The following is a 26570-nucleotide window of genomic DNA, read 5'->3' as shown; positions in this document are numbered from 1 at the left end:
TTGTTCTTCATGCCAATAAAACTTGACAACAGTTTCCTGTTCGTCTAGGGCAAGACTGGAGAGACAAGCGGTCGATACTGAGTCCCGTCTTCACATCCAGCAAGATGAAGACCATGTTCGTCTTGGTATCCGACTGCTGCCAACGGTTCGTGAATTTCCTGGAAGAATGCCTTCAAAATAAACCTAATGAGTGCGGAATTCAAAAAGGTAATTATCTTCGTCATACAAGGAGGCCACAAAGTCCCATTACACCCTATAATAACCAACATAAACTCCTAAACTTAAAGAAATAAAATGAACAACAGTTCTTTAGAGGAATTTTCTTGAGATGATATGAACCATTACTTGTCCAAAGGATCAGTCTATGTACCGTCATTCTCATGGCAAAGGATAATACGACACCTGCCCATTATGCCATCGTAGTACGCGAATATCTTAATTGTTGATGGGGTCAACGTCTTAACTCTTAATGAAGCTCTTCCTGGACGTTGGGTTGGTTGTGGTTCTCCTGCGCTGCCGGCACCACTTACCTGGCGACCAACGAAGCCCAGATCTCACCAAATGTGATAATTCCCTATGGGGGTTCATAAAGAGTATCGCTTCACAAAACTGTTACAATATCACTGACGAACTGAAAGATGCTGTGAGACAAGCTGTCACTCAAGTTACACCAGCAATGCTCCAAAAAATGTCTCACAAAACCTGGCGGCGTATTATCATTTGCCATGAGAATACGGTGCACAGACTGATCCTTTGGACAAGTAATGGTTCATATCTCAAGAAGACTCCTCTAAAGAACTGTTGTTCATTTTATTTTCTTTAAGTTTAGGGGTTTATGTTGGTTATTATAGGGAGTAACGAGACTTTGTGGCCTCCCTGTAGATTGCATAACAGTGAGTGCTGAAATATATTCAACGTAATTTGTGCAACCAACAAAATGAGTGAATCTGTTATTGTTTTTAAGTATTAATGTTACCGGTACGGTTTATTCGGGCTATACTTATCATTAGATAAGGAATAGTCTATTATAAAATAATTTTATGCTCGACCATGCCGAAATGTAGTAATTATACACCTGGTAGCAGACCTTTAATGTATGTCATTAAAGTACACCTATTCATTAAAGGTCAGGTCTTTCAGCCAATGACGACTGAGGTTACAACTGTTCAGCCAATGATAGGTCAGCTTTCTACCGTTATAAAACCGCAAGTATCGATTATTCTCGGATATGCAATCGAAAGAGAATTAGCGAAAAGTCACGGAGGCTGGAAATCCAATACTGTCGCAGAAGGTTATGTTCTGTTACTATAATAATTAGTGTTAATTGTAAATAATATTGAAATAAATTCAATTTGTCATCTCGTTTTTCAATGTCTAATTTAATTTCAATGTTATCTCTGTAGGTTCTTATGGCCTAGCAAGGTCAATGTGAACATCTGTTCCTCGGAAAAAATCAATACTTTCGCGTCTGCGCACATCTCACAACATACGGGACATTGGCCAAGGTCAGATCAAAGAAAATTAATAATATCAAGTTAAAAATATGGTCGAGCATAAAAAGTCGTATGAAACTCGCCTATAATGGTAATTAAGAAGCTCGTATGAAAATTATGAAACTCGCTTGCGCTCGTTTCATAAATATCCATACTCGCTTCTTAATTACCTTCATTATAGGCTCGTTGCATAATGTACTATTAATTGATTTTGTCATTATTATTAAAAAATATTAAATATCTACGAAATGCAAACACACGCTCTCAGAGGCGCTCTGAAGCTATGCAGGACAATATCTTGAGACGCGGAACAAATGTAACGATATTAATTTAAAAAGCACAATCGAATTTCTTCCTACAACCGCTTTTGTTGACATTATGTATTAGACGTAGTGACAAAAGAAATCGAAATATTAACAAATTTTGAACTCAATGAACAACTGATGGATTCAGAACCACAGTGGGCCAAGCGCCATTTACTAAAACCGTAGAAAACAGGGGTTAAAATGAAGTTACTACCAAAATTCAAGTAATATAAAGTATACACATTAAAGCTATGTCAATCTTCATTAAACTACGGTATTCAATTAACCTTAACCCTCGCTTTCTCCGTTTTTAATAAATGGCGCTTGGCCCACTATGGCTCTGAACCCTTCAATTCAGGCTCCATATGAAATTATTTAGTCACCATGGCTACCCGGCAGCTGGAATTTGTCTACCCTTAACTTTTATAACAAGTAAAACGCATCTAGATATTTTAGATCTAATTAAAGTTTGGAATTAACAAATGAAAAAACATAAATGTCAGCACAAACTTAAAATAAAACAAATTATGACTGCATGTTTTACGAGTCTCTACACGTTACGATCAATGATTTGTAAACATTTTAAGTGTTTCAAGTGAAAAAATTGTCCTTCTTTCTGATAAAATACATTTTTTTCTTTCTTAATGACGTGGTCGCTACAACATTTTTCTATTGGAGCAATCATTTCCAACCGCCTAGCTTTTTTTTGTTTTCGTATGTTCACTGAATAGCAGACTAGAACTAAGTACCGTTGGATGCCGTAAAGCTATACTCCATACATATCTAATTTGGTATTATGTTGTTGCTTGTAGACTTTAGGTACGCAAATGCAAGTGTTCTACCATCAGAGTGCTGCATTGGAGTTAAATCGCTCGCTTGAACTCGGTCGAGTGTCGCACCCTCGAGTGAGATACGATCGGTCGTGATACGCTCGTAATAAATAGAAGCACAGTACAAGGTCATCTCACCGACATGTCTTATCTTGTATGGAAAGCGACAGATAAGATACACATATGTTTTGCTCACACGGTAAAAATAAGGCTTTATTTTCTGCGTTTATGACAAAAGTCTAATGGAACGTACCAAAACAGGAACATGAAGTTATAAATAAAATAGTATGAAAAACTTCGATATACAGTTATTATTGCTAATTAATAATTATTCAATATTTGATTTACCACATATATAATATGATAGGTCCATACATAGTGTTCCGCCTACATACTGCGACAATGTAGAAACGTTTTACAAAATATTATTGATATAGCAGTAGATTAATAACAATATTAGTACAGAGATAACGTCACAGAAAATATAATAAAACGAATAATCATGCTGCACAACTGTTACAGACGCAAAGATTGATACACTAATTATTAGAGATTATTATTATTATTATTATTATTATTATTATTATTATTATTATTATTATTATTATTACTAGGAAACTTGATACAGTTTTTGCATTATCATGATTCTGTTCTCCGTTTATAATAATTACGTTTACATCCAATAACATCTATCTGATGTGGCAAAAACAAAATCACTCCTGTGTGGGAGAAAAAAAAAACATTTACCTACAACATTTATATTACATTTTAAAGCAAGTTTTGTAGTTATATTATGGAGAGGTTAGTTAAACACTGCAAAGTTTTGAAATGATAAACATCTATGATGTTACTACACAGTTCATCACTGTAACAAGAACGAATGTCTAACGCTTGGCTTATACCGTTCGAGGATTTATCGCTCGTGACAATTTTATCCATCATGCATGTGCGCCACCTATCGGATTATGCTATGAACTACTTGGCGCTCGAGCGAAAACGTCCGATGCAGACCTCTGTCTACCATTATAGCTATATAGCTGTTACATAGAACACGCTTCAGACATGTTCGTTTCTTATCCAATACTGATCCAGTTGTACGAAATTTCTTCACTAAATTGTAAATCATTGCTTTAGAAGGCTCTGGCGAACCAGGGAATGACTGACGGAAGTTTGTTACAACTGTTCTCCAAGATTCGTTGTCGTAGGTCTTCTCGTCCTATAAATAAATTTAAGCTTTTTAACTTAAAAATTAAATTCAATAAAAATAATAAGAAACAGTATATTCCTCGTCCAACCATTCATTCCAATAAACACTCGTTGTTCGAAGCTATATTTCACAATGGACACACTACTGCACTCTAAATGTACGGTATACAGCTGCACCCGCACTGTGTGAACGTATTTACGTAACTAAACATGAAATGTACGCGAGCAAGAAGCCTGATCACTGCATGGCGCAGCAGTTACCACGCGCAAGACTTTAGACTGACGCCGGTCTAGCCCTGGCTGACTCACTCTGTATTTTCTTCAGAACAAAACTTTTCATTATGTTTTTGTTGTTGATGTTTTCTAATGCCAAGTGTTTGACAATAAAGTCATTTGACCTCTTGCACTCCGATATTTTTCAAAGATATTATCATGGCCAGCCACTGAAGCACAGATTTTGAGACGTTCCGAATCCATTTCTTGGTTCGAGTTGCACAATGGGCAGTTAGGGGACTGATATATTCAAATTCTATGCAGGTGTTTGGCCAAACAATCATGGCCTGTTGCCAATCTAAATGCAGCTACAGACGGAACTTTTCATTATACCACTTAATTATCTTACGTTTCTGAAACATATACAGGTTCCATCTTTGTTAAACCTAATCTTGTCAATGTATTATATATTACATTGTTGCAGATGGAGATATGCTGGTATTGGAACTCAAGAACTTCTTCAACAGATACACAAATGACGTCATAGCTACAACTGCTTTTGGTCTTGGTGTGGATTCATTGAAACAACCCAAAAATGACTTCTTTTTAATGGGACAAGAAACTTTCAGTTTCGGCGTATTTAAATTTTTTTGCGTATTTACCATGCCTAAATTATCGAGGGTGAGTTGAAGGATCTCAGCCGTAAGTAAGGTAAAAATATCATAACACGTAATCTGCAACGTACAGTATTTACTACTCTTGTCTGTAATAAGTAGAGACAAGCAAATTAAGAAATTTCATATCTTAAACCAATCCTGCTAGTGGTACAGGAACAAGGATTTTCTGGATTAACAATTTGTAGACTCTAATTAATACGAAAAATGTTTCATAATGCTTTGGTAAAGCTTTTACACTTCATAAACGTCTTCAAATTTTTTCGTAACTAATACCGAACCCGGCTTTCCTGATATTGTGAGGAGACAATAGATATGATTTCCAAAAAACGCTTGAAAAATCTAAGCCACTAACTCCACCAACGTTCAGGAATTCCCAAGGACAAGTGATATCTCAAAATTTTCCTTTAAGGGGGTTAAGTACAGCTTACAGCAGTAAACATTTTTAAAAATATACAATATTTTTTCCCTCCATTGTTGTAGTATCTTGTACAATAATGAAAATTGTTATGTGTAAAACACTGTCCTTCTGCTATATGAAAAAAAATATTTTTACGATTAAAAAAAAATTATTTAGATATATATAGCCTATATATATATATTTTTTTTTTCAAAATTCAAAATGTGTAGTTCACTGTGCAGTGATGAAGCGTTTCCCTCATAACTGATAAAATTGTAAACTTTTTCATGTTCTCTCTCTTTTATTTTGTTGCTGAAACTCATGTTTACAATATCATGCTCTTTAAACCACATTCCTTAATAAATATTTTTTTTTATTATTCTGTGTTAGAAGAAAATACTGATATTTGACCATTTTGTAAAATGAATTTATTTTTTATCAGACAATCTATCAAAGATAGAGAAGTGATCTTGCATCATATTGTAGATATGACATGCATAAATACATACAAGAAATTTCATCACAGTTTGTTGGAGAGTTTTTTAGTTATGTGGGAAACGCTTCATCACTGCACAGTGAACTGAATTTTGAAGAAAAAAAAAAAAAAAAGGTAAATATTTTTTTAAACCGTAAAAATATTTTTCTCATATAGCAGAAGGACAGTGTTTTACACATATTAATTTTCATTATTGTACAAGATACAGTAATGGAGGAAAAAAATGTTGAATATTTCCAAAATTTTACTGCTGTAAGCTGTACCTAACCCATTAAAGCAACTGAAATCGTAACGTCAATAAATTTGAAAAGCCAAAACAGAATAAGTGGTTTCTATTCCACCTTTGGTCATTGTTTCCAATCCAGTGTTGCCATGTGTACTTTTATACGTGAAAATGATGTTTTTAACGGGTTTCAACAAACAACTTTATTTTCTTTTTGCTTCTTCATGAATTTTTCATCATACAAAGCAATATACTATTATCTGACAGAAGATGTTATATTTTACCAGAAGATAGAGAAAAATTAATTTTATCACATTGTAACCAGTGTTGAGCCTAAGCCAATGTAAGAAATTTTTTGTGCTCTTCATTGCGAAAAATTGAGTTACCCCATTCTTACTTCCTGGCGAGTATTTGATAATGCTGATAAATTGTTTTATTATGCAGATTTAATATATCTCAAAGACTTATTTTGTAATTAAGGCTTTGAAACTGCTAGAAATGATTTAGGAACGAAGATATACATTGAAATATTTATTCCATATTTTGCCAAAACATGAAATTTACTCGTATTTTGACAAAATATTCTTCATATTGTCCCAGGTATATTATATATATTTTCAGGGTTAGTTAAAAGTCCCGCACCACCTAAATAACTTTTGAAGCGTACGGTTCAGTGACATGAAACTTGGTATGTGAGGATAACCATATACTAAGAACTCAATAATGGTATTACCGAGTTTTTTCTACTTCCGGTTTAACCGGAAGTAACTCCAACTCTCTTATTTTAAATGGAACACCCAATATATATTTTTATTTTTGAATAGTCCTCATTAAGAGCTTTTCAAAAAGTGCCCACACTCGATACTTGTGTACAAATTCAGTGTTGCTAAGTCAAGAAAACAGAAAAGTGTATCGAATATTAAAATAATAAACGCACCACCTAAACAACTTTTGAAGCATACGGTTCAGTGACATGAAACTTGGTATGCGAGGATAACCATATACTAAGAACTCAATAATGATATTACCGAGTTTTCCGGTTTAACCGGAAGTAACTCCAACTCTCTTATTTAAAATGGAACACCCAATATATATTTCTATTTTTGAATAGTCCTCATTAAGAGCTTTTCAAAAAGTGCCCACACTCGATACTTGTGTACAAATTCAGTGTTGCTAAGTCAAGAAAACAGAAAAGTGTATCGAATATTAAAATAATAACCGCACCACCTAAATAACTTTTGAAGCATACGGTTCAGTGACATGAAACTTGGTATGTGAGGATAACCATATACTAAGAACTCAATAATGATATTACCGAGTTTTCCGGTTTAACCGGAAGTAACTCCAACTCTCTTATTTTAAATGGAACACCCAATATATATTTCTATTTTTGAATAGTCCTCATTAAGAGCTTTTCAAAAAGTGCCCACACTCGATACTTGTGTACAAATTCAGTGTTGCTAAGTCAAGAAAACAGAAAAGTGTATCGAATATTAAAATAATAACCGCACCACCTAAATAACTTTTGAAGCATACGGTTCAGTGACATGAAACTTGGTATGTGAGGATAACCATATACTAAGAACTCAATAATGATATTACCGAGTTTTCCGGTTTAACCGGAAGTAACTCCAACTCTCTTATTTTAAATGGAACACCCAATATATATTTCTATTTTTGAATAGTCCTCATTAAGAGCTTTTCAAAAAGTGCCCACACTCGATACTTGTGTACAAATTCAGTGTTGCTAAGTCAAGAAAACAGAAAAGTGTATCGAATATTAAAATAATAACCGCACCACCTAAATAACTTTTGAAGCATACGGTTCAGTGACATGAAACTTGGTATGTGAGGATAACCATATACTAAGAACTCAATAATGATATTACCGAGTTTTCCGGTTTAACCGGAAGTAACTCCAACTCTCTTATTTTAAATGGAACACCCAATATATATTTCTATTTTTGAATAGTCCTCATTAAGAGCTTTTCAAAAAGTGCCCACACTCGATACTTGTGTACAAATTCAGTGTTGCTAAGTCAAGAAAACAGAAAAGTGTATCGAATATTAAAATAATAAAATACTCCTTCCTTAACAAAAACAAAACAAAGCTAGCTCACCTTCTAAATTATGTATTCAAATTGGCAGCCCTCAGCTGCTTTACAATGTGTCACTCGATCACAGAAACCATTTAAGGAATGATTTAACCAGACTTTAGGAATATCTTGCACCACTTCCATTTTCATTTAGCAACACTTAATTTGTACAGAAGTATCAAGCATGGGTACTTTTTGAAAAGCTCTTAATGAGCTTTATTCAAAAATAAAAAATATATATTGGGTGTTCCATTTAAAATAAGAGAATTGGAGTTACTTCCGGTTAAACCGGAAGTAGATAAAACTCGGTAATACCATTATTAAGTTCTTACCATATGGTTATCCTCACATACCAAGTTTCATGTCACTGAACCGTATGCTTCAAAAGTTATTTAGGTGGTGCATTTATTATTTTAATATTCGATACAGTTTTCTGTTTTCTTGACTTAGCAACACTGAATTTGTACCGAACTATCAAGTGTGAGTAATTTTTGAAAATCTCTTAATGAGCTTTATTCAAAAATAAAAAAAATATATATTGGGTGTTCCATTTAAAATAAGAGAGTTGGAGTTACTTCCGGTTAAACCGGAAGTAGGAAAAACTCGGTAATACCATTATTGAGTTCTTAGAATATGGTTATCCTCACATACCAAGTTTCATGTCACTGAACCGTATGCTTCAAAAGTTGTTTAGGTGGTGCGTTTATTATTTTAATATTCGATACACTTTTCTGTTTTCTTGACTTAGCAACACTGAATTTGTACCGAACTATCAAGTGTGAGTAATTTTTGAAAATCTCTTAATGAGCTTTATTCAAAAATAAAAAAAATATATATTGGGTGTTCCATTTAAAATAAGAGAGTTGGAGTTACTTCCGGTTAAACCGGAAGTAGAAAAAACTCAGTAATACCATTATTGAGTTCTTAGCATATGGTTATCCTCACATATCAAATTTCATATCACTGAACCGTATGCTTCAAAAGTTATTTAGGTCGTGCATTTATTATTTTAATATTCGATACACTTTTCTGTTTTCTTGACTTAGTAACACTGAATTTGTACAGAACTATCAAGTGTGGATAATTCTTGAAAATCTCTTAATGAGCTTTATTGAAAAATAAAAAAAATATATATTGCGTGTTCGATTTAAAATAAGAGAGTTGGAGTTACTTCCGGTTAAACCGGAAGTAGAAAAAACTCAGTAATACCATTATTGAGTTCTTAGCATATGGTTATCCTCACATACCAAATTTCATATCACTGAACCGTATGCTTCAAAAGTTATTTAGGTCGTGCATTTATTATTTTAATATTCGATACACTTTTCTGTTTTCTTGACTTAGTAACACTGAATTTGTACAGAACTATCAAGTGTGGATAATTCTTGAAAATCTCTTAATGAGCTTTATTGAAAAATAAAAAAAATATATATTGCGTGTTCCATTTAAAATAAGAGAGTTGGAGTTACTTCCGGTTAAACCGGAAGTAGAAAAAACTCGGTAATACCATTATTGAGTTCTTAGTATATGGTTATCCTCACATACCAAGTTTCATGTCACTGAACCACATGCTTCAAAAGTTATTTAGGTGGTGCGGGACTTTTAACTAATCCTGTATATTACTACCAGCATTTGAACTGCTTTATTTTTCTGTCCGTTCCTAGCCCCACACTCCTGTTCACACGTCTTTCTCTCCAGTAGTATTTCTTTGAGATATTTCAATGTATTCTTTTTCTGTTTAGCTATTTGGTATCACCATATTCCCCAATAGGATGGTTGACTTCTTCCGATCTTTGGTGACGGACACAATAGTGACGAGGGAGAGAGAAGGCATTGTTAGGCCGGACTTGATTCATTTGTTAATGCAGGCCCAGAAAGGAAATCTAACAGACGAGAACTCTACAGAGCAACACTCCAAAGATGGAAAGAAACGTAAGTAGTCCTACATGACGATTATTGAAAGGTTTATAGCAAAAACCGGACAAGTTCAAAATACTATTTTTTCAGAAAATGAAAAAAACTGTTTCTCACTTCTTATACAGGGACATCATTTTATTTTTACTTCAATTTTTATTGTACCTGAGTTTTTGAATGTACTTCACTCCCACCCCTTCTACTAATGAAGTTCAACCGTCCTGCACACAGATCCAAGACCGCATATACAGTCATAGTAGCCACAGTACGTTCCAAAAATATGTTCGCGTTTTCCAGTGACGAAAGAGCTTTCAATATTGAATCATTTTCGCACAGGTACTGTCGTCCATTTGCCTACGTCGTATCCCGGTTTCCCCCACCAGATTTTATTCGCCAGCTAGTGGCTGGGCTGTCTTAGCTCTGAGAACATTAATTTCTGTTAGGAATTGGACGTCTACGTAATATTATACAACTGTTTAAAATAACTTAAATAAAAGGGCCTCGTTAAGTAATTAACTGTCACGTGATTTCCTCCCTTCCTACGACATAACCACTTGGACGGACAGTAGATAGTATGTCTGAGTAATTTTATCTATTCGGATCGGGCAGAAGTGAAGATTGAATTTACAGTACGTAAGGTAATCTTTCATATAGTAGGTACAGAATTATTTCAACATGAGTTACTAGTACGAAGGACGAAACTGATAATTGGGATTAGGTACAATAGTCTATAGTGCGATAATATGCACAAAAGAACTGAAGCATGTATCGAAATGAACGGCCACCATTTTGAAAAATGTGTTTAAATATCCATATTATGATTATTTTTCAATTTAACTTCATTCTCTATATCGTACGCTAATGTGCTGTAGACAGTATAATATACACTGCATAATTAATACGTCCGAATGAATAGCTCAGTTCGTGAGTAAAAACACTCATTGTTAATACTGTACTGTATTTTGGTTAAACAAAACCCTAATGAAAATAATCAAACTCAAAATCGCGATATTTCCTAGTTTACGTAAATGGATGAACTACTTTTCTTCCCTCCTATACCTAGTAAAGTGATTTGTTTGTATATTACGGCAGTATCATCGAACTCCAGTCGTGGAAGAAGGTAGTAAACGGTGTTGATCCAAAGGTAGAGCCAGGTTAATATTAAAAATGTTAGTAAAAATAAAATGATGTCCCTGTACAATAAAATAAGCTGACATATTTTACATAGGTTTCTCATATATCTTCCAACTTTTGTAAAAAGTTTCACTGTTTTCTTATGGTTTCTTGAGAAAGAAAAGAAAAAACTTATGGACATATTCACTTTTTGCAGAAAATGTTATATGTACGCACATCAATCATATTTCATTCATATAGTCAGCTATGTCAACATACAAATAAATATTTTATAAGTGTTTTATTAAATTAAAAACTTAATGCTGGAATGATTTCATGAACAAGAAAACCAATATTTTTATGTTGGTATTTCCCTCTTTCTAAATTTGTGTCCTTCAGCCTTTGAATTCTTGGCACGTCAGGTATATCAATTAAATACCGAAACATAATTCTTCTAATAACAACACAAACTATGCTCAATCATAAGCTATATTATTATTATTATTATTATTATTATTATTATTATTATTATTATTATTATTATTATTATTGTTGTTGTTGAAAAGTGTTGAAATGTGATGTCAAATAGTGTGTGTTCTGAAATTGATCTGTGTGTTGAGAATTTGATCAGGGTGCGTTCTAGAGTGTCATTCCAAATTCTATGCAAAGAACATATTAAAGCAATAACCAGAGGACACAATACATCTACATATGCCGAACACATAACCAATGCTAACCACACATACAATAACATAAATACAGACATGGGAATCCTACACATACAACCCAAAAACCAAAAACTGAACACACTAGAACAATATGAAATATACAGACACACTAAAACACACCCCGATCAAATTCTCAACACACAGATCAATTTCAGAACACACACACTATTTGACACAACTCTTCATCACACGAACGCACCCACACAATAGGCAGCGAAGTTGAGATAGCGCCGAAATCTAGTAGGCTCTGAGGATGGTGTCAAATAACACCGAAATAGCTGTAAGCCACACATGCTTACATAATTAACACGAGTAAGATCGCCATTTAATCAATTATTTGAATTTTTTTGATCTTTTAAGGGTGGTTGCGCTCAATATGAAACACCCGACTACTACCAAGAGACAACTGTACACGAATACGTCACCTTCGTTCACTCTCTCTCCATCCCCTACCGCCTTGTAAGGAAAGAATAAAAAAGACATTTTCCCTGCCTAAAATTGAGGCTCCAGTTTATTTCGATTAAATAGTGACATCTCTTTATTCTTACAAAAAACCTACATCTATATTAAGCATTAAATTACATAATTCTGATTGTTGTCTTATACAGTGTGAATGTCCGATTATTAAGGTGTCCTCTGAAGTTAAGTATTTAGGCATAATTTTCGATAGGGGAGAGTCGGGTAGTATCGGACATCGGGTAATATCGGACAGTGCGTTTTTTTCATCTACCACCATATGGTACACTGCCATCGTGATCTAATACAGGACGTAAGGCAGACCACGTGACTCGCTTAACAGCTGATCGCGAAAGGCGGTCTTTCAACCATATGAATTAGTTGCAGTGCATGAAGAATAACATATATTTCTCTGAAATGCAGTGTAATTGCGTCAGTAAAATTTTAAACAGTGATTGTGAGACACTTGAGAAATAATTTACTTGCAATTTAAGGTATAATATTATTTTTGGTGTGAAAATTACGTTGCAGGCAAAGTTCGTATGTGTAATACCTGCCTTTATTTCGATTAAATATTGCGCCCTTATGTGGTTAAGTGAAATTTTGGTCTTATAAACAGTAGGCTAAATATGTGTAATAATATATACGTGAAAGTGAAACACTGACTGGCATGTAAAGTAAGTTGTGATTAGGCCGAAGTGCAGCGTTACCGATGTTACTCTTGTCTAATACATTATTGTTAATTTAACGTATTTGTCTTATTAAATTTAAATTATTGCGCCCTTTTTATTTGTGAATAACCTACATTATACGAGTAAATAATACGACGTTTGATAATATACACAATTTGAACTAAAAACGAGATACATATAGTATATTACGAAAAGTTATACCCTATAGTTTTCATTACTGTTACAGTATCTAGAATTGTAATTAGTTGAAATAAAGCACTCATGCTTCATTACGAAATTCTTGCACATTCATTTATGCACGTTTCAACAATTTTCAGTTGCATCGCACGCATATTTTAATGTGTTGAAGTTATAGGTTATGTTTATTCTATCAGTACTTGCCTTATTTCCATATTCGCAATTATGCATTATAATTAAGCATAACGCTACGTATAACTTATAAATGCAATTTGTCTACACTTCAATTGTATTTATTCGTTTCAGACGGTACTCCAGTCTGAAGTCTGATTAGTTTAATATGTTACTAGGGCTAAACTAGCGCTGAGGTAGTTCCCTTCGTATTCATACATCTTGCATATACAAATTAGTTCGGTTCGTTCAGGATTTTAATATGCCTTGCTTATAGGATCAAATGCATCTCCACAAAAAATAAATTCAACTGTTTTCAGTTCAGAAATTACCGGAACTATACCTCAGCGTTACTAAGTAATATAACGTATGTACATTTCATAGGAGGGACTGTGGTGAATTTTCTACCTATAAGTAAGGACGGTAACCGTGTTCTGAAGTTTATCCTAAAACTATATTCTTCTTTATTAAATCTCAAACAGTTTTCGTTCTCAACTTTAGCCTAAAATGTTGACGCAGATAGGTTATGTTAACATGGTAAATTCTCTTCACATAAAAATAACACAGTTTTATTTATTATTCCTGCCACATTATGCAACACATAAATGGAACTTATGCACATATTACATTGAATAAAAATTTAATTGTGTTATTTATTTGTTCCCTACTATACTGGGTTGTAATGAATTGTATTTATCTAACCTACCAGAATAACACACAACTGTACATACACTAATTTCATAGGAGGGACTGTGATAAATTTTGTACCTACAAGTAAGGAAGGTAGACGTGCTAAATTAAAATCACAATATAAATAATTCTTCTTTATTAAATCTCAAAATAGCTTCCATTCCAAACTTAAAATGTTGATGCAACCAGGTTATGTTACCATGTAAAACTCCGTTCACATTAAAATAACACAGTTTTGTAATTATTTCTGCAACATATTATGCAATAAGAAGTGTGAAGGGGTCTTATACACACATTACACTAAATAAAATTGAGCGCCGACACGCTATAAAGTAATATCTTTCTCTCAGCTCCGTATACTCAAATAGAAAAGCCCGACTCATCGAATGACGTCACACAACCTGCATTACGGCCTGGTCTAGATCACGATGGCAGTGATATGGTAGTACCTGAATGACATGGTCATGTTTCTCTATACGACATCACAGAAACGTAACCATGTAAATCAGGTACTATCATCGTGTGGTAGATGAAAGAAATTCAATGTCCGATATTACTCGATGTCCGATACTACCCGACTCTCCCCTAATCATTTAAAATGGAACCAACACATTAATTACCTTTGTAATAAATTACGTAAAATAATATATTATTTTGTTTTATTGAGGAATTACTAGTCAATAAGTTTATTACGCACAAAATATTTAACTTTATTTCAGTCGGTAATTATATCCACTTTATTTATTACAGAAGAAAATAATTAAAATATGTCTTCATAAACCTATTGATTTTCCATCTCAAAAATTGTTTTTAGACTTTAATGTACTTAACATAAGACAAATTTTTTATATTGTATTAATAAAATTCATACACAAAAATCGAAATAATTTTGAATTGTATTCTCATAGTTATGAAACAAAAAGTATGAATTCTTTAAGATTGTTTGAACCAAAATGCAAGACTGTTACACAGTAGTAATTTAGGCCCAAGAATATATAATAAATTTATATTTAAATATCCTAATCTTGTCAATTCTAATAGTTTTAATATTAAATTTAAAAAGTTATGTATGGATTTTATAAAAATAAAAAAATTGTAAATTTAAATTTATATATTCTAATTGCATAGTAGACATAAGAGACATTGTATTTTATACTTCTTAATTTCAATTCAGGAATCCGCCCCTGAACAAGAGTTCTACTCTTTCAGGGACGAGCTAAAGTTTTCCTGTATATTTTATATTTTATGTTACAATTATTAGTAAAATAAATAAAAAATAAATAGATAGATAGATAGATAGATAGATAGATAGATAGATAGATAGATAGATAGATAGATAGATAGATAGACAGATAGATAGATAGATAGATAGATAGATAGATAGATAGATAGATAGATAGATAGATAGATAGATAGATAGATAGATAGATAGATAGATAGATAGATAGATAGATAAACATAAGGCCGCCATCGGTCCCTATCCTGTGCAAGATTAATCCAGTCTCTACCATCATATCCCACCTCCCTCAAATCCATTTTAATATTATCCTCCCATCTACATCTCGGTCTCCCCAAAAGTTTTTTTTCTCTCCGGGGTTGTAGAAAACTACATACAACGCGTTCTTTGAATTGTAAGAAGTAGGGCCTACTGTATTTGATGTTGTATCGCAGAAATGGACGACGAAGACGTGGTGGCGCAGTGCATGTTGTTCTTCCTGGCCGGCTTCGACACAGCTTCCACGGCCATGTGTTTCACCTGTTACCACTTGGCCTTGGATCCGGAAGTACAAGCTAGACTTCAGAACGAGATCGATGAAACTCTTCGTGAGGGCGGTGGGAAGCTCTCGTACGAGGCTCTGAACGGGATGAAGTACCTCGACATGGTTGTGTCCGGTGAGTGGTAGCCGTTAAGTGGTTACAATTTACGATGCAAGACACCATTGGTTCCAACTCTCAGAATATCAGCAAAAAGAAATATAGGCCTATACAGTAAAACCAATGTTGTCTTATTACTCCACTAGATGAATGACTCTGGACTTCAATGAGAAGCCGTACACTGACGTTCCAAGATATCTGACCCTACTAATCGATAGTGAACGATAATTTGTCGGTATAATGTGAGTTCTTTAGTTATTACCTTCGAGGATTAAAAGAAAGGAGAGAGCGATCCAAGGAAAAATGCTTGAAAGCGGTGGGACGGATGTGACGTCAAACTACATCTTTTATGCCCCATAATCCTCCGCAAAATACCGCCAAGTATTCAATTTCTGCTATAGACTGCTATTTCACATGGCGAAATTTAAATGTCTATTTCAAATTAATGTAATGCAGAAACTGTAACGAAAAAGAATTAATTAAAACCTATTTCAAGAAAATAATATTTCAAAGGCGATTGAGTATGTCAGCATTAGCACTGTGTTTGGTTATATTAGGTTATAGTTGATGCTTTTTTTCTAGGGGAACTAGAGAAATGTGTTAATAATTAATTTTTCTTTGAATTCCTCTTAGACTACAGTCTAGTATATACAGTCACGAAGCTCAATACGTAGTAAATATGCATCCATAGATAGTTGCTAACCACTAGGATCGCTACTATCGCCTCATTACATACAATGCGAAATAGTACCTGTACAGTCTATTGTTCCTAGCACCCTCATAATTCAAGCTTCATGACTGAATATACTAGACTGTGACCTAGATGTAGAAAGTCTTAAAGTTGGGCGAAAAGGAGGCTATAGGGCGCGCCACCGATTTTGGCATGTGAAATAAGTAAAGGGAAACTAAAGTGCGAGTGTCTAACTTTCGTAGCAATTTATAGGCGATAAAACTGGGACTTGTGATTGGTAGATTGTTGATGTGACGCGTATTTAGGAGGAGGTACCGTTCTCAGCTGCAGTGACAACAGAAACTCACTGACTGGACTCTACTCAAGGATACACCGCAGGAAAGTTAAGTGCGAGTATCTTACTTTTGCCGCAGTCTGGGCAGCAAGACTGACAGCTGTGGTTGGCAGATTGCTGAAGTGACGTGTATAGGAGGTGGTACCATTTTCAGCTACACATCAATAGATGCTCGCAGACTGTGCATTGTACTCAAGGACACGCGCCAAAAACCCTGGCGTCAGCTATAAAAACGACACTGGATAGTAATCATCTCCCAGTCTGTTATAATATAATATATCCTACACAGAGTTCCACCACGTTTTTTCTCCAGAAGAAAAGCACTGGCTATAGCCTATGTAACGAATGCACACTTTTCTCGTTTTTCTGTAAATTTAGAAATTATAAGGTAGGCCAAGTACCGGTAATATAATTATCCACCCATATATAAGGTAGACCTACTACATAATCTATATAAAAATGTGCCTACACTTTCCTGCACATTTATTAAGAAAACAATTGATCATTAAAGTTGATGTAGTTTAGCATTATAATAGGGCTGTATATAGGCTATTCTTTGTACTGTATATAGAAATATAAAATATTTTATGCTCGACCATGCCGAAATGTAGTAATTATACACCTGGTAGAAGCCCTTTAATGTACCTATTCATCAAAGTTCAGGTGTTCCACCAATCATAAAATACCATTGTAGCAATATGAAAGCGCAAGTATCGATTATTCTCGGATATGCAATCGAAAGGCAACTATCGAGAGATTAGACAATATTAAACTCAGTCGAAAAAAACAACACACAAATTAACATCAATTCACCGTCATTTTCCAGCCTTTCACAAAGAACATTCCCACAAATTCATTTCTCCAATTGCCGGAAAAAATCAATATGGTTGAGCATAAAAAGTCGTATGAAACTTGACTATAATGGTAATTAAGACGCTCGTATGAAAATTATGAAACTCGCTTGCGCTCGTTTCATAAACATATTCGCGTCTTAATTATTACCATTATAGGCTCGTTGCATAATGTAGTACTATAGCCTATATTTAAAAATATATAATTACAGTAGCCTAGATGTAATTTATCAGTATTATGCCATGTAACAACTACATGATGATGATGATGATGATGATGATGATGATGATAATAATAATAATAATATTATTATTATACACTTTTAAAACTCTGTAGCCTATATTGATATTTTATTGTCGAACAACCTTACATTATTATATTTATGGACCTTCACCCTGTAATATAAAAAATGTACTTTTCTGTATAGTACGATATTTTAGAAAGCCGAATCCTTAAAAAATTAGACTCAACTGCACTATATGTTCACTTATGCTCTAACATATGAAACTCCAAAAATTACATTTTGTCATACGTAAATAACGCTTAGAATGGATGTGGAGGTAACAGTAGTAAATTAGAGGATTATTATATCAATGTACATTCCACTCTAGCTTTATTAGCCTTTTCTTCTAGTGAGAACGTTTCCTGTATGGCGAAATTTATCGACCCTCCCAAATACTAACATTGTAACTAAATTTTTTATGGTTTTGAGTTATGCTAGTTAATATGGCCTTAAATTGTTTCTTTTCTTCCAGTACTATCATTGTAGCTCTAAACCTTCCCAATCGTATGTAAAATCTTATTGTTACTATCTGTATACACTGATTTACACGGACATTTTAAAACTTCATTTGCTTCTCCTGGAAAATGGAAGAAAGTGAGTTACAATGTTAATACTTGTGAGGATCGTTATCAAAACGTGTAACAAAACTGCGTTACTCGCCGGAGCTTTGTGAAACTTATGACAAAATTAATCTGAAACTTGGTTTCAAACTAGGGTCATTTGCGCTTCCTATCCCGTATGAACGGAAATAATACTCTACAATAAACAAATTTTCCTCAGTTGTGAGAACCATTTTAGCAAATCTTCACTATATTTATTTATTTATTTTTCTAATGACAGGTACATAGATAACTTTTATCTTTACCTAACGCAACCTCAATATTAAAACAGTTAACTTAATACAACTTAAAATTAAATCTAATGAAGGAACTAAACAAAATCCTTAAAGAACTAAAAACTAAGAACTAAACAGAGGCATGAGGCTTCTCGCTTCCCAGTATCTGGCACATTCAGTCAGTGATTTTAGAGCTGGGCAGCGTTGGAGATGATCTCTATTCATCGCTTCTTTAAGGTCACAAAGGGTACAGGTTGGATGTTGATAAATACCGAAACGGTGGAGATGCTGCGCCAAGCAGTCATGACCAGTTGCAAGGCGGAAATGCGCGACTGCCAATCTTCTTGGTCCGTTAGGTATTGATAGAAGGCCCCTTCTCCAGTGTTTGCAATATGTTCTTTCTGAAATCTCATGGGAGTGGATGTTGTGAGCAACTTCTTTGATGTATAATTTTATTGTCTGGAAGGGTGTTGATTTAGAAGATGTTTGTAAAATTTTAGCACCTTTTTTTTTGCCAAGGCATCGGCCTGCTCATTGCCAAATAAGTTGCAGTGCCAGGGGACCCACTGTAGTACCACGATTTTGTGTATTTCCAGGAGACCAATTCTGGCAATCTTATCATAATGTCGAAAGAAGGTTGAAAACACAGCACGGATTTATAAAAAGTCATGGAATTGAGGGAAATATATCAGATTTGTAATACTTCCTCAATTTTTTAATCCAATACTTTCCAACTCCATCTTATTCTCCATAGATTTCGAAGATGCTGTTTGTAAAAAGAAACACCAGTAGATATATTAAGATCCCTGTCTCTTGAAACAATTAACCTCAAGTATCCAGAAACTGAGTGGCTTCGTGTTTATACAGATGGATCCAAATCGGAGGATGATATTAATGCTGGTGCCGGTGTATATAGCGATATCTTTGCCTTCTATACAGCGGTAGGCACTCATAGGTCAGCTTATGACGGTGAAATTGAAGCTATCAGGGTAGCCTTAGCTCAACTGATATGTCATCAAACTAAATTCAAGAATGTCATCATCCTGTGCGACTCCAAAGCAGCCATAGAATCTGTAGGTTCCTCAGACCCCGAGTCTTCATCAATCCAAGACTGTGAAAATCTTCACTATATTATGTATCAACAATACAACGAGTACAGATAAACAAAGATCACCATGGATACGACACGTACATGCGAGAATTACAATACTGTTTGTTTTGGCGCATATCGTACTTCACAGAAACCCTGAGGATGTACCCTCCAGCAGCGGGTGATAGAGTTTGCGTTCGGAACTACACGATCAAGGCTGATCCGCCTTTGGACCTGATGCCTGGGGACAGCCTGTTCATCCCTCTATTTGGATTGCATCGTGACCCTGAATACTTCCCTGATCCAGACCGCTTCGACCCTGAGCGATTCAGCGATGACAACAAACATAATATCAACCCTGCGGCATATCTACCCTTCGGCCTGGGACCCAGGATCTGCATTGGTGAGTATTTAAAGTGAGTTTATACAGAGACATCACTTTATTTTTACCAACATTTTAAACATTAACCTGGCTATACCCGGAAACACTGTTACCCCCTTTCCATTACAGGAGTTTTGTGTTACTAGTGCAATATGTAAACAAATCATTTTACTAGCTATAGGAGGAGAGAAAAGTAGTGTATCCATTTATGTTACAGGGAAATACAGTATTACGATTTTCAATTTGATCATTACTTTTACGGTATTTTATAAAAAAATAATGGAGTAGTAACAATTTTTTTTTCACAATCTCAACTCTTCAGGCGGTTATATTCATTATGTAACGTCTACATTATTCAGCATATTACTAACCTAATTTATTTCTGAGAATTTTGTGAGCACTTCAGTAAGAAAGCCCAGTTTCTACAGCTAGCTTCTTGTACCTATTTTTAAAAAGGGGGACAAAACTAACTGTGGTAACTTTCGAGGAATATCACTTTTGTTGCCGTCGTACAACATTTTGTCCAATATTCTTTTGAGAAGATTAACTCCGTACGTAGATGACATTATTGGGGATCATCAGTGCGGTTTTCGGCGTAAATAGATCGATTATTGATCAGATTTTTTGTATTCGACAGACAATGGAGAAAAAATGGGAGTATAAGGGTACAGTACATCAGTTATTCATAGATTTCAAAAAGGCATATGACTCGGTTAAGAGGGAAGTATTATATGATATTCTTATTGAATTTGGTATTCCCAAGAAACTAGTTCGATTAATTAAAATGTGTCTCAGTGAAACATACAGCAGAGTCCGTATAGGTCAGTTTCTGTCAGATGCGTTTCCAATTCACTGCGGGCTAAAGCAGGGAGATGCACTATCACCTTTACTTTTTAACTTCGCGCTAGAATATGCCATTAGGAAAGTTCAGGATAACAGGCAGGGTTTGGAATTGAACGGGTTACATCAGCTTCTTGTCTATGCAGATGACGTGAATATGTTAGGAGAAAATACACAAACGACTAGGGAAAACACGGAAATTTTACTTGAAGCAAGTAAAGCGATCGGTTTGGAAGTAAATCCCGAAAAGACCAAGTATATGATTATGTCTCGTGACCAGAATATTGAACGAAATGGAAATATAAAAATTGGAGATTTATCCTTCGAAGAGGTGGAAAAATTCAAATATCTTGGAGCAACAGTAACAAATATAAATGACACTCGGGAGGAAATTAAACGGAGAATAAGTATGTGAAATGCGTGTTATTATTCGGTTGAGAAGCTTTGTCATCAAGTCTGCTGTCAAAAAAATCTTAAAGTTAGTTATATTACCGGTTGTTCTTTATGGTTGTGAAACTGGACTCTCACTTTGAGAGAGGAACATAGGTTAAGGGTGTTTGAGAATAAGGTGCTTAGGAAAATATTGAGGCTAAGCGGGATGAAGTTACAGGAGAATGGAGAAAGTTACACAACACAGAACTGCACGCATTGTATTCTTCACCTAACATAATTAGGAACTTAAAATCCAGACGTTTGAGATGGGCAGGGCTTGTAGCACGTATGGGCGAATCCAGAAATGCTTATAGAGTGTTAGTTGGGAGACCGGAGGGAAAAAGACCTTTAGGGAGGCCGAGACGTAGATGGGAGGATAATATTAAAATGTATTTGAGGGAGGTGGGATGTGATGATAGAGACTGGATTAATCTTGCACAGGATAGGGACTGCTGGCGGGCTTATGTGAGGGCGGCAATGAACCTTCGGGTTCCTTAAAAGCCATTTGTAAGTAAGTAAGCTTCTTGACCGACTTATTACGACCTCGCTGCATCCTTTCTCTAGCATCTTCTACAGCATCTTCTGTCACCTTTGTTGGCCATCTTACACTTTTCTATCTTTCTGTACACTCTGTTGCTCTAAATTTATCTACCAGATTAATGACACTTCTACGAAAATATCCCGTAATTATATAATCAGGAAAGCTTAAAAAAACTGTTGTTCATATTCGGTTATATTGTAATTCCAGTTTCCATCATTGTCCTTCATATTCTACAAACAGTAAAACAAAACTCTTGTTTAAATAATGCTGTTAAGTGCCGTACCATATTATAGGGTACCGTACTTTCGGTAACTCTAATCTTCACTTCTGCTCAGTCCACACAGATAAATTCAATTATGCAACACACCATACCTGTGTGAAAACAAAACTTCAATAATATAAGCTCTTTCTTCTATAGAAAATGCAACATATTATGGATTTATTAATTTGTCCTACTGAATAATCTCTGTAATGTTGAGAATATTAATATTTGAGAAGAAAAATTCGCTCCGGCGCCGGGTCCTTGGTTCTACGTACCAAGCGCTCTGATCACTGAGCTACGCCGAATTCAATCCATAGCACCGGATCGAACTTCCTCCTTCAGTGTTTCCCTAATGCAACATATTTATGAAACACACTGTACTCTGAACTGTTTACTTCACTGCTAGCAACAGCGGCCGTAAGTTTGTGTGGCGACGTTAGCAAGGACATTAGTGAAAGGGGTGGGAGTCAAGAACATTCAGAAATGCAGGTACAATAAAAATGCAAGGAAAAATAAAATTATGTAGACTGTTTAGGAAAATCCGTTGGTCGTGGCCAAATCCGAAATAAAGTTTCGTCATCAATCTTCAAGTATTAGGATGCTCGGGAGTTTTTCTGTATTCACAGTAACTTTTCGTATTCTCTGTTCACTGTTTTTAATATTTAAATTTTAAATAATTTTACAAGAAATGTAAGGTTCTGCTTTTTTTTTTTTTTTTTTTTTTTTTTTTGCAACTGTGAAATAAGTTTAAATTATACGAGTATATTAAACTCTGACAATGTGAGATGCTGCATCACTCTATTAAACAGGTTCCATATGATGAAGGATTTGGGAGTAAAACATGGTAAGTGACGTTTTAGTGTTTTGAAGTTATTAGGTAGGAAAACATTTAGAAACATCTAATTACAATTAATTTACAATAGTTAGATGTTTCTTTTTATTTTTACTAGTAATTTTAACATTATGAAACATACTGGTGGCAGTACTAAACAAAAAATATATTTTTTAATCATTATAAAAATAATTCAATGAGTATGATAGATACCATGTTATACATGCTGGAAGAATGTTCACTTATCACTAGACTTCGTGGAATTGCCACGAGAATCGCAAGGTTTACTGCGCACGCGGTATAGACTGTATGAGTAGGGGCCGTGCAACGGATGGAGTATGCCTCTGATGTAAACACTGAGCAATATACTGCGGTTACAATAAAACCTGTATCCTGCATTATAATGAATGATCATTGAAGTAGGAAATGTCTAAACATGTAAATACACAATTATTTTATAGTGAGATATATTAACTCTTAAAATTTAATGTAAGATACTCACATCATCCTTGAATATGTGCATTGCAGTAAAGAGTTACGTACATTTTGAGCGACTGCAAAGTAACCTCCTCCGATGGTCACTTAAACAGTTTTTATTTTGGGAAAATGTACGTTCAACATCACACGATGTAATACGTACATATTTGAAGAACGGAAAGTCACTACTTTTTAGTACACCAACTTCAGACGTCTTGTCGTGACCTGATAGTACATCATTTATAATACGAAGTTGTGAATAGGCAGAATTTTTAGCAATAACGTTTCTCAACTTACATTTAATTTTTCCTGAAATTAGTTAACTGTTATTTTGGATAACGGTTTGTGATACTTTATCCACTATATTAAGGACTTCTGAGAGTTGTAGTTCAGACGATTCTAACAGGATGATGCTTTTGGACACGATTTTAAAATTAGAATCAATGAACAGAATATTCCGATAGCTGTTCAGAAGGCAATGATTTTACAGCTGCAACAGCGGAACTGTCTGTGCTATCCAATGCATCAATTACCTCCATTATTTTGCCGTAATGTTCTGCACAATAATTAACAGCATCCAACCACGTTCCCCAACGGGCTAAGACTGGCTGCGGGGGTAAGAGTATTCCAGGGGCAATTATTTGGAACAGCAACACTCTCATTGTAGTATGTTTGATTGAATTCTTGTCTGCACTGAACAAATGTTACGCTTTGACTATTCCAACCACAGTAATTAAAATAAGTGCTTACATAGGTATACATTAGCTGTAGCTGCTCTATCTATTTGGACCGGTCACATCTCTTAACATGAACTGCTTATACTACGAGACCGGGCGGTTGCTCACCACCTCTATACTACCGCACATCGGGAACCTGATTGCATTCTGCGTGTGGCAATTCAACGAAGTCCACTTATCACAGTTCTGTTGTGAGTTTTCCTTATTATTTAAGGCAAACTATATTAATATGAGAGAATATAATTAATCATTTAATAAGCTTAACGTTTTTGTTGCTGATTCATGCCCCTCTTTCTTTTTCTGCCAGTTACTTCTTTTTCGTCAGGTATTTCCCGGACACTCTGTATTTATTGCATATATAAAGAAGTGTCTCAAAACCGTCCAATCTCACCCTAATTGACGTACATTACATTTTATGGTCAAAATAAACCAATAGATTTTGATGCCTAAGTGCTATTGAATCGTTATGAATGACCCTGTGTAGTAGCGCGAAGAAAGTCATGTTTGTACACGGAAATTGAGATACACATGACACAAGAAAAAAAAATAATGCTCCTATCAAAATGTTACGAATTTTCACAATTACGATTTTGTTTCAGGCAACCGCTTTGCGTTGATGGAGACCAAGCTTGTCCTCGCACACGTACTGTCCCGATTCAACATCAAAGTGGTGCCCAAGACGCCGATTCCCATCAAAATAGTGCAAAATGGTTTCGCCATTAACGTGGAAGGAGGATTTTGGCTGGGTCTGGAGAGAAGAAGTTGAATTAGATATTTTATCTGCTGAACTGCATTATCCTTTTACAGTAGAATTCCTCGTATCCGGCAACTGTGAGACAAAGCCAATGCCAGATAACTGATTTTGCCGGATAATTGGAAAATACGTTTATAGGTTATGTAAAGACATACTGTACTGCACGAACATTTTTTTCCATGTTGAAATTTGGTATTTTTATACAGATATTTAAAAATAAAGTTTGAAATACGTACAATGTTTATTTTTAGTACTGAATGTACGTTAATAAGTTCATAATTATTGTAATATAGTAATAGCGTAAAAAATACTAAAAGTTTTCGTAACCTTATGATAATTTTAAATGGCGGTAATGTGAGTCATGTGACGTGAAGAGCAGTGTAGCCAATGTCGCAAATATGAAGACGATGAAGTAGCGCTCGATGATTTGAGCGTAAGAACATTTCGCTTGCGTTTCGTGGAATCCATTGTGCAAGAGCAGCGCTTAGCGGTAATAGCCATGATACTATCCATCACTCGAATGAAATTTTTGCGCACTGTAGGAATAGAGAATTTCACACTTTCCTACTTAGACTAGAAATGGGCGAGTTCAAGTGGTACATTTAAAGACATCATCTTTGCGCATTGTTTGCAAGGCCCAAGTGACAGCTTACCGATGCTACCCGATTGACTCCAGGGACATCATGAGTTTTTTTGTCTATGTTTTTATGCGTGAACAATGTAAAGAGTAAACACAATATGCGGCATGTGCCATCTATGAAAACCACTCACATCTTTGTCCGACTCTTCCATTTCACATGAATGACTATTTTTTTTTTTTTGGCCTAGCCAAAAGTGCCGTTGTTTTGGTTTTGCCGGTTATTTGGCTGCCGGATACGAGGGATTTTACTGTATATTTTTTATAAGTACAAGATAATGTTTTATGTACATTTTGTATTTGAATATAATAATATAGAATATTAATATTTGTGTAAGTAAAAATGTATTTGTCCAACATTAAATTCATGACTTTGCAGTATGTGACAAGTCGCTGTTGTGACAAAAATGTGATTATAAGTGAAAGGAAGGTCTATGTGAAAATGTTCTCCCTGTACTCCCATCCCTAATCCCTGTGTCGTCGCTTACCGGTATATTCATTACAGGTGCAGAAAGAAACGCAAAATTATCACACCGTTTCATATACCGGGAGACACAACTCCACGGAAATACTAGACGAAATATATATATGACAATAAGAAACCAACAACGATCCTTAAAATTATTGCCCTCGTACAGGAGGATACACGGAAAGGTAGGAGACGGAAGAAGAGAAAATGAATAGGAGGGTGAGCGAAAGGTAGGGAGAATAAAAGACATAATGAGAAAGGAAGTGGAAGAAAAATATTGAAAGAGGAATAGAAGAAGAAAAACGGAAGACGATAGGAAAAAAGGAGATGTGCAATAAACTGTCGAAAGGAGCCTTTCGAAGCATCAAAC

General features: G+C 34.8%; 1 protein-coding gene across 2 annotated transcripts in view; it reads left to right on the top strand.

The window, feature by feature from the left end:
- LOC138695837 (cytochrome P450 9e2-like) overlaps positions 1 to 26112 on the top strand; it is a 45848-nt gene extending 19736 nt beyond the window's left edge. For both annotated transcript variants that reach the window (XM_069820116.1, XM_069820115.1), the window contains exons 3-8: positions 49 to 207; positions 4532 to 4728; positions 9679 to 9868; positions 15549 to 15770; positions 19989 to 20240; positions 24940 to 26112. In XM_069820116.1, the coding sequence (XP_069676217.1) occupies positions 49 to 207; positions 4532 to 4728; positions 9679 to 9868; positions 15549 to 15770; positions 19989 to 20240; positions 24940 to 25106 (1187 nt within the window). In that variant the 3' untranslated portion in view covers positions 25107 to 26112. The remainder of the gene's footprint in view (positions 1 to 48; positions 208 to 4531; positions 4729 to 9678; positions 9869 to 15548; positions 15771 to 19988; positions 20241 to 24939) is intronic.
- The last annotated feature ends 458 nt before the right edge of the window (positions 26113 to 26570 follow it).

The sequence above is a fragment of the Periplaneta americana genome, chromosome 3 (genome assembly GCF_040183065.1).
Source record: "Periplaneta americana isolate PAMFEO1 chromosome 3, P.americana_PAMFEO1_priV1, whole genome shotgun sequence".
Taxonomy (NCBI): Eukaryota; Metazoa; Arthropoda; class Insecta; order Blattodea; family Blattidae; genus Periplaneta; species Periplaneta americana.
The sequence above is the reverse complement of the archived record's forward strand: the minus strand, read 5'-3'. Positions and strand labels throughout refer to the sequence as shown.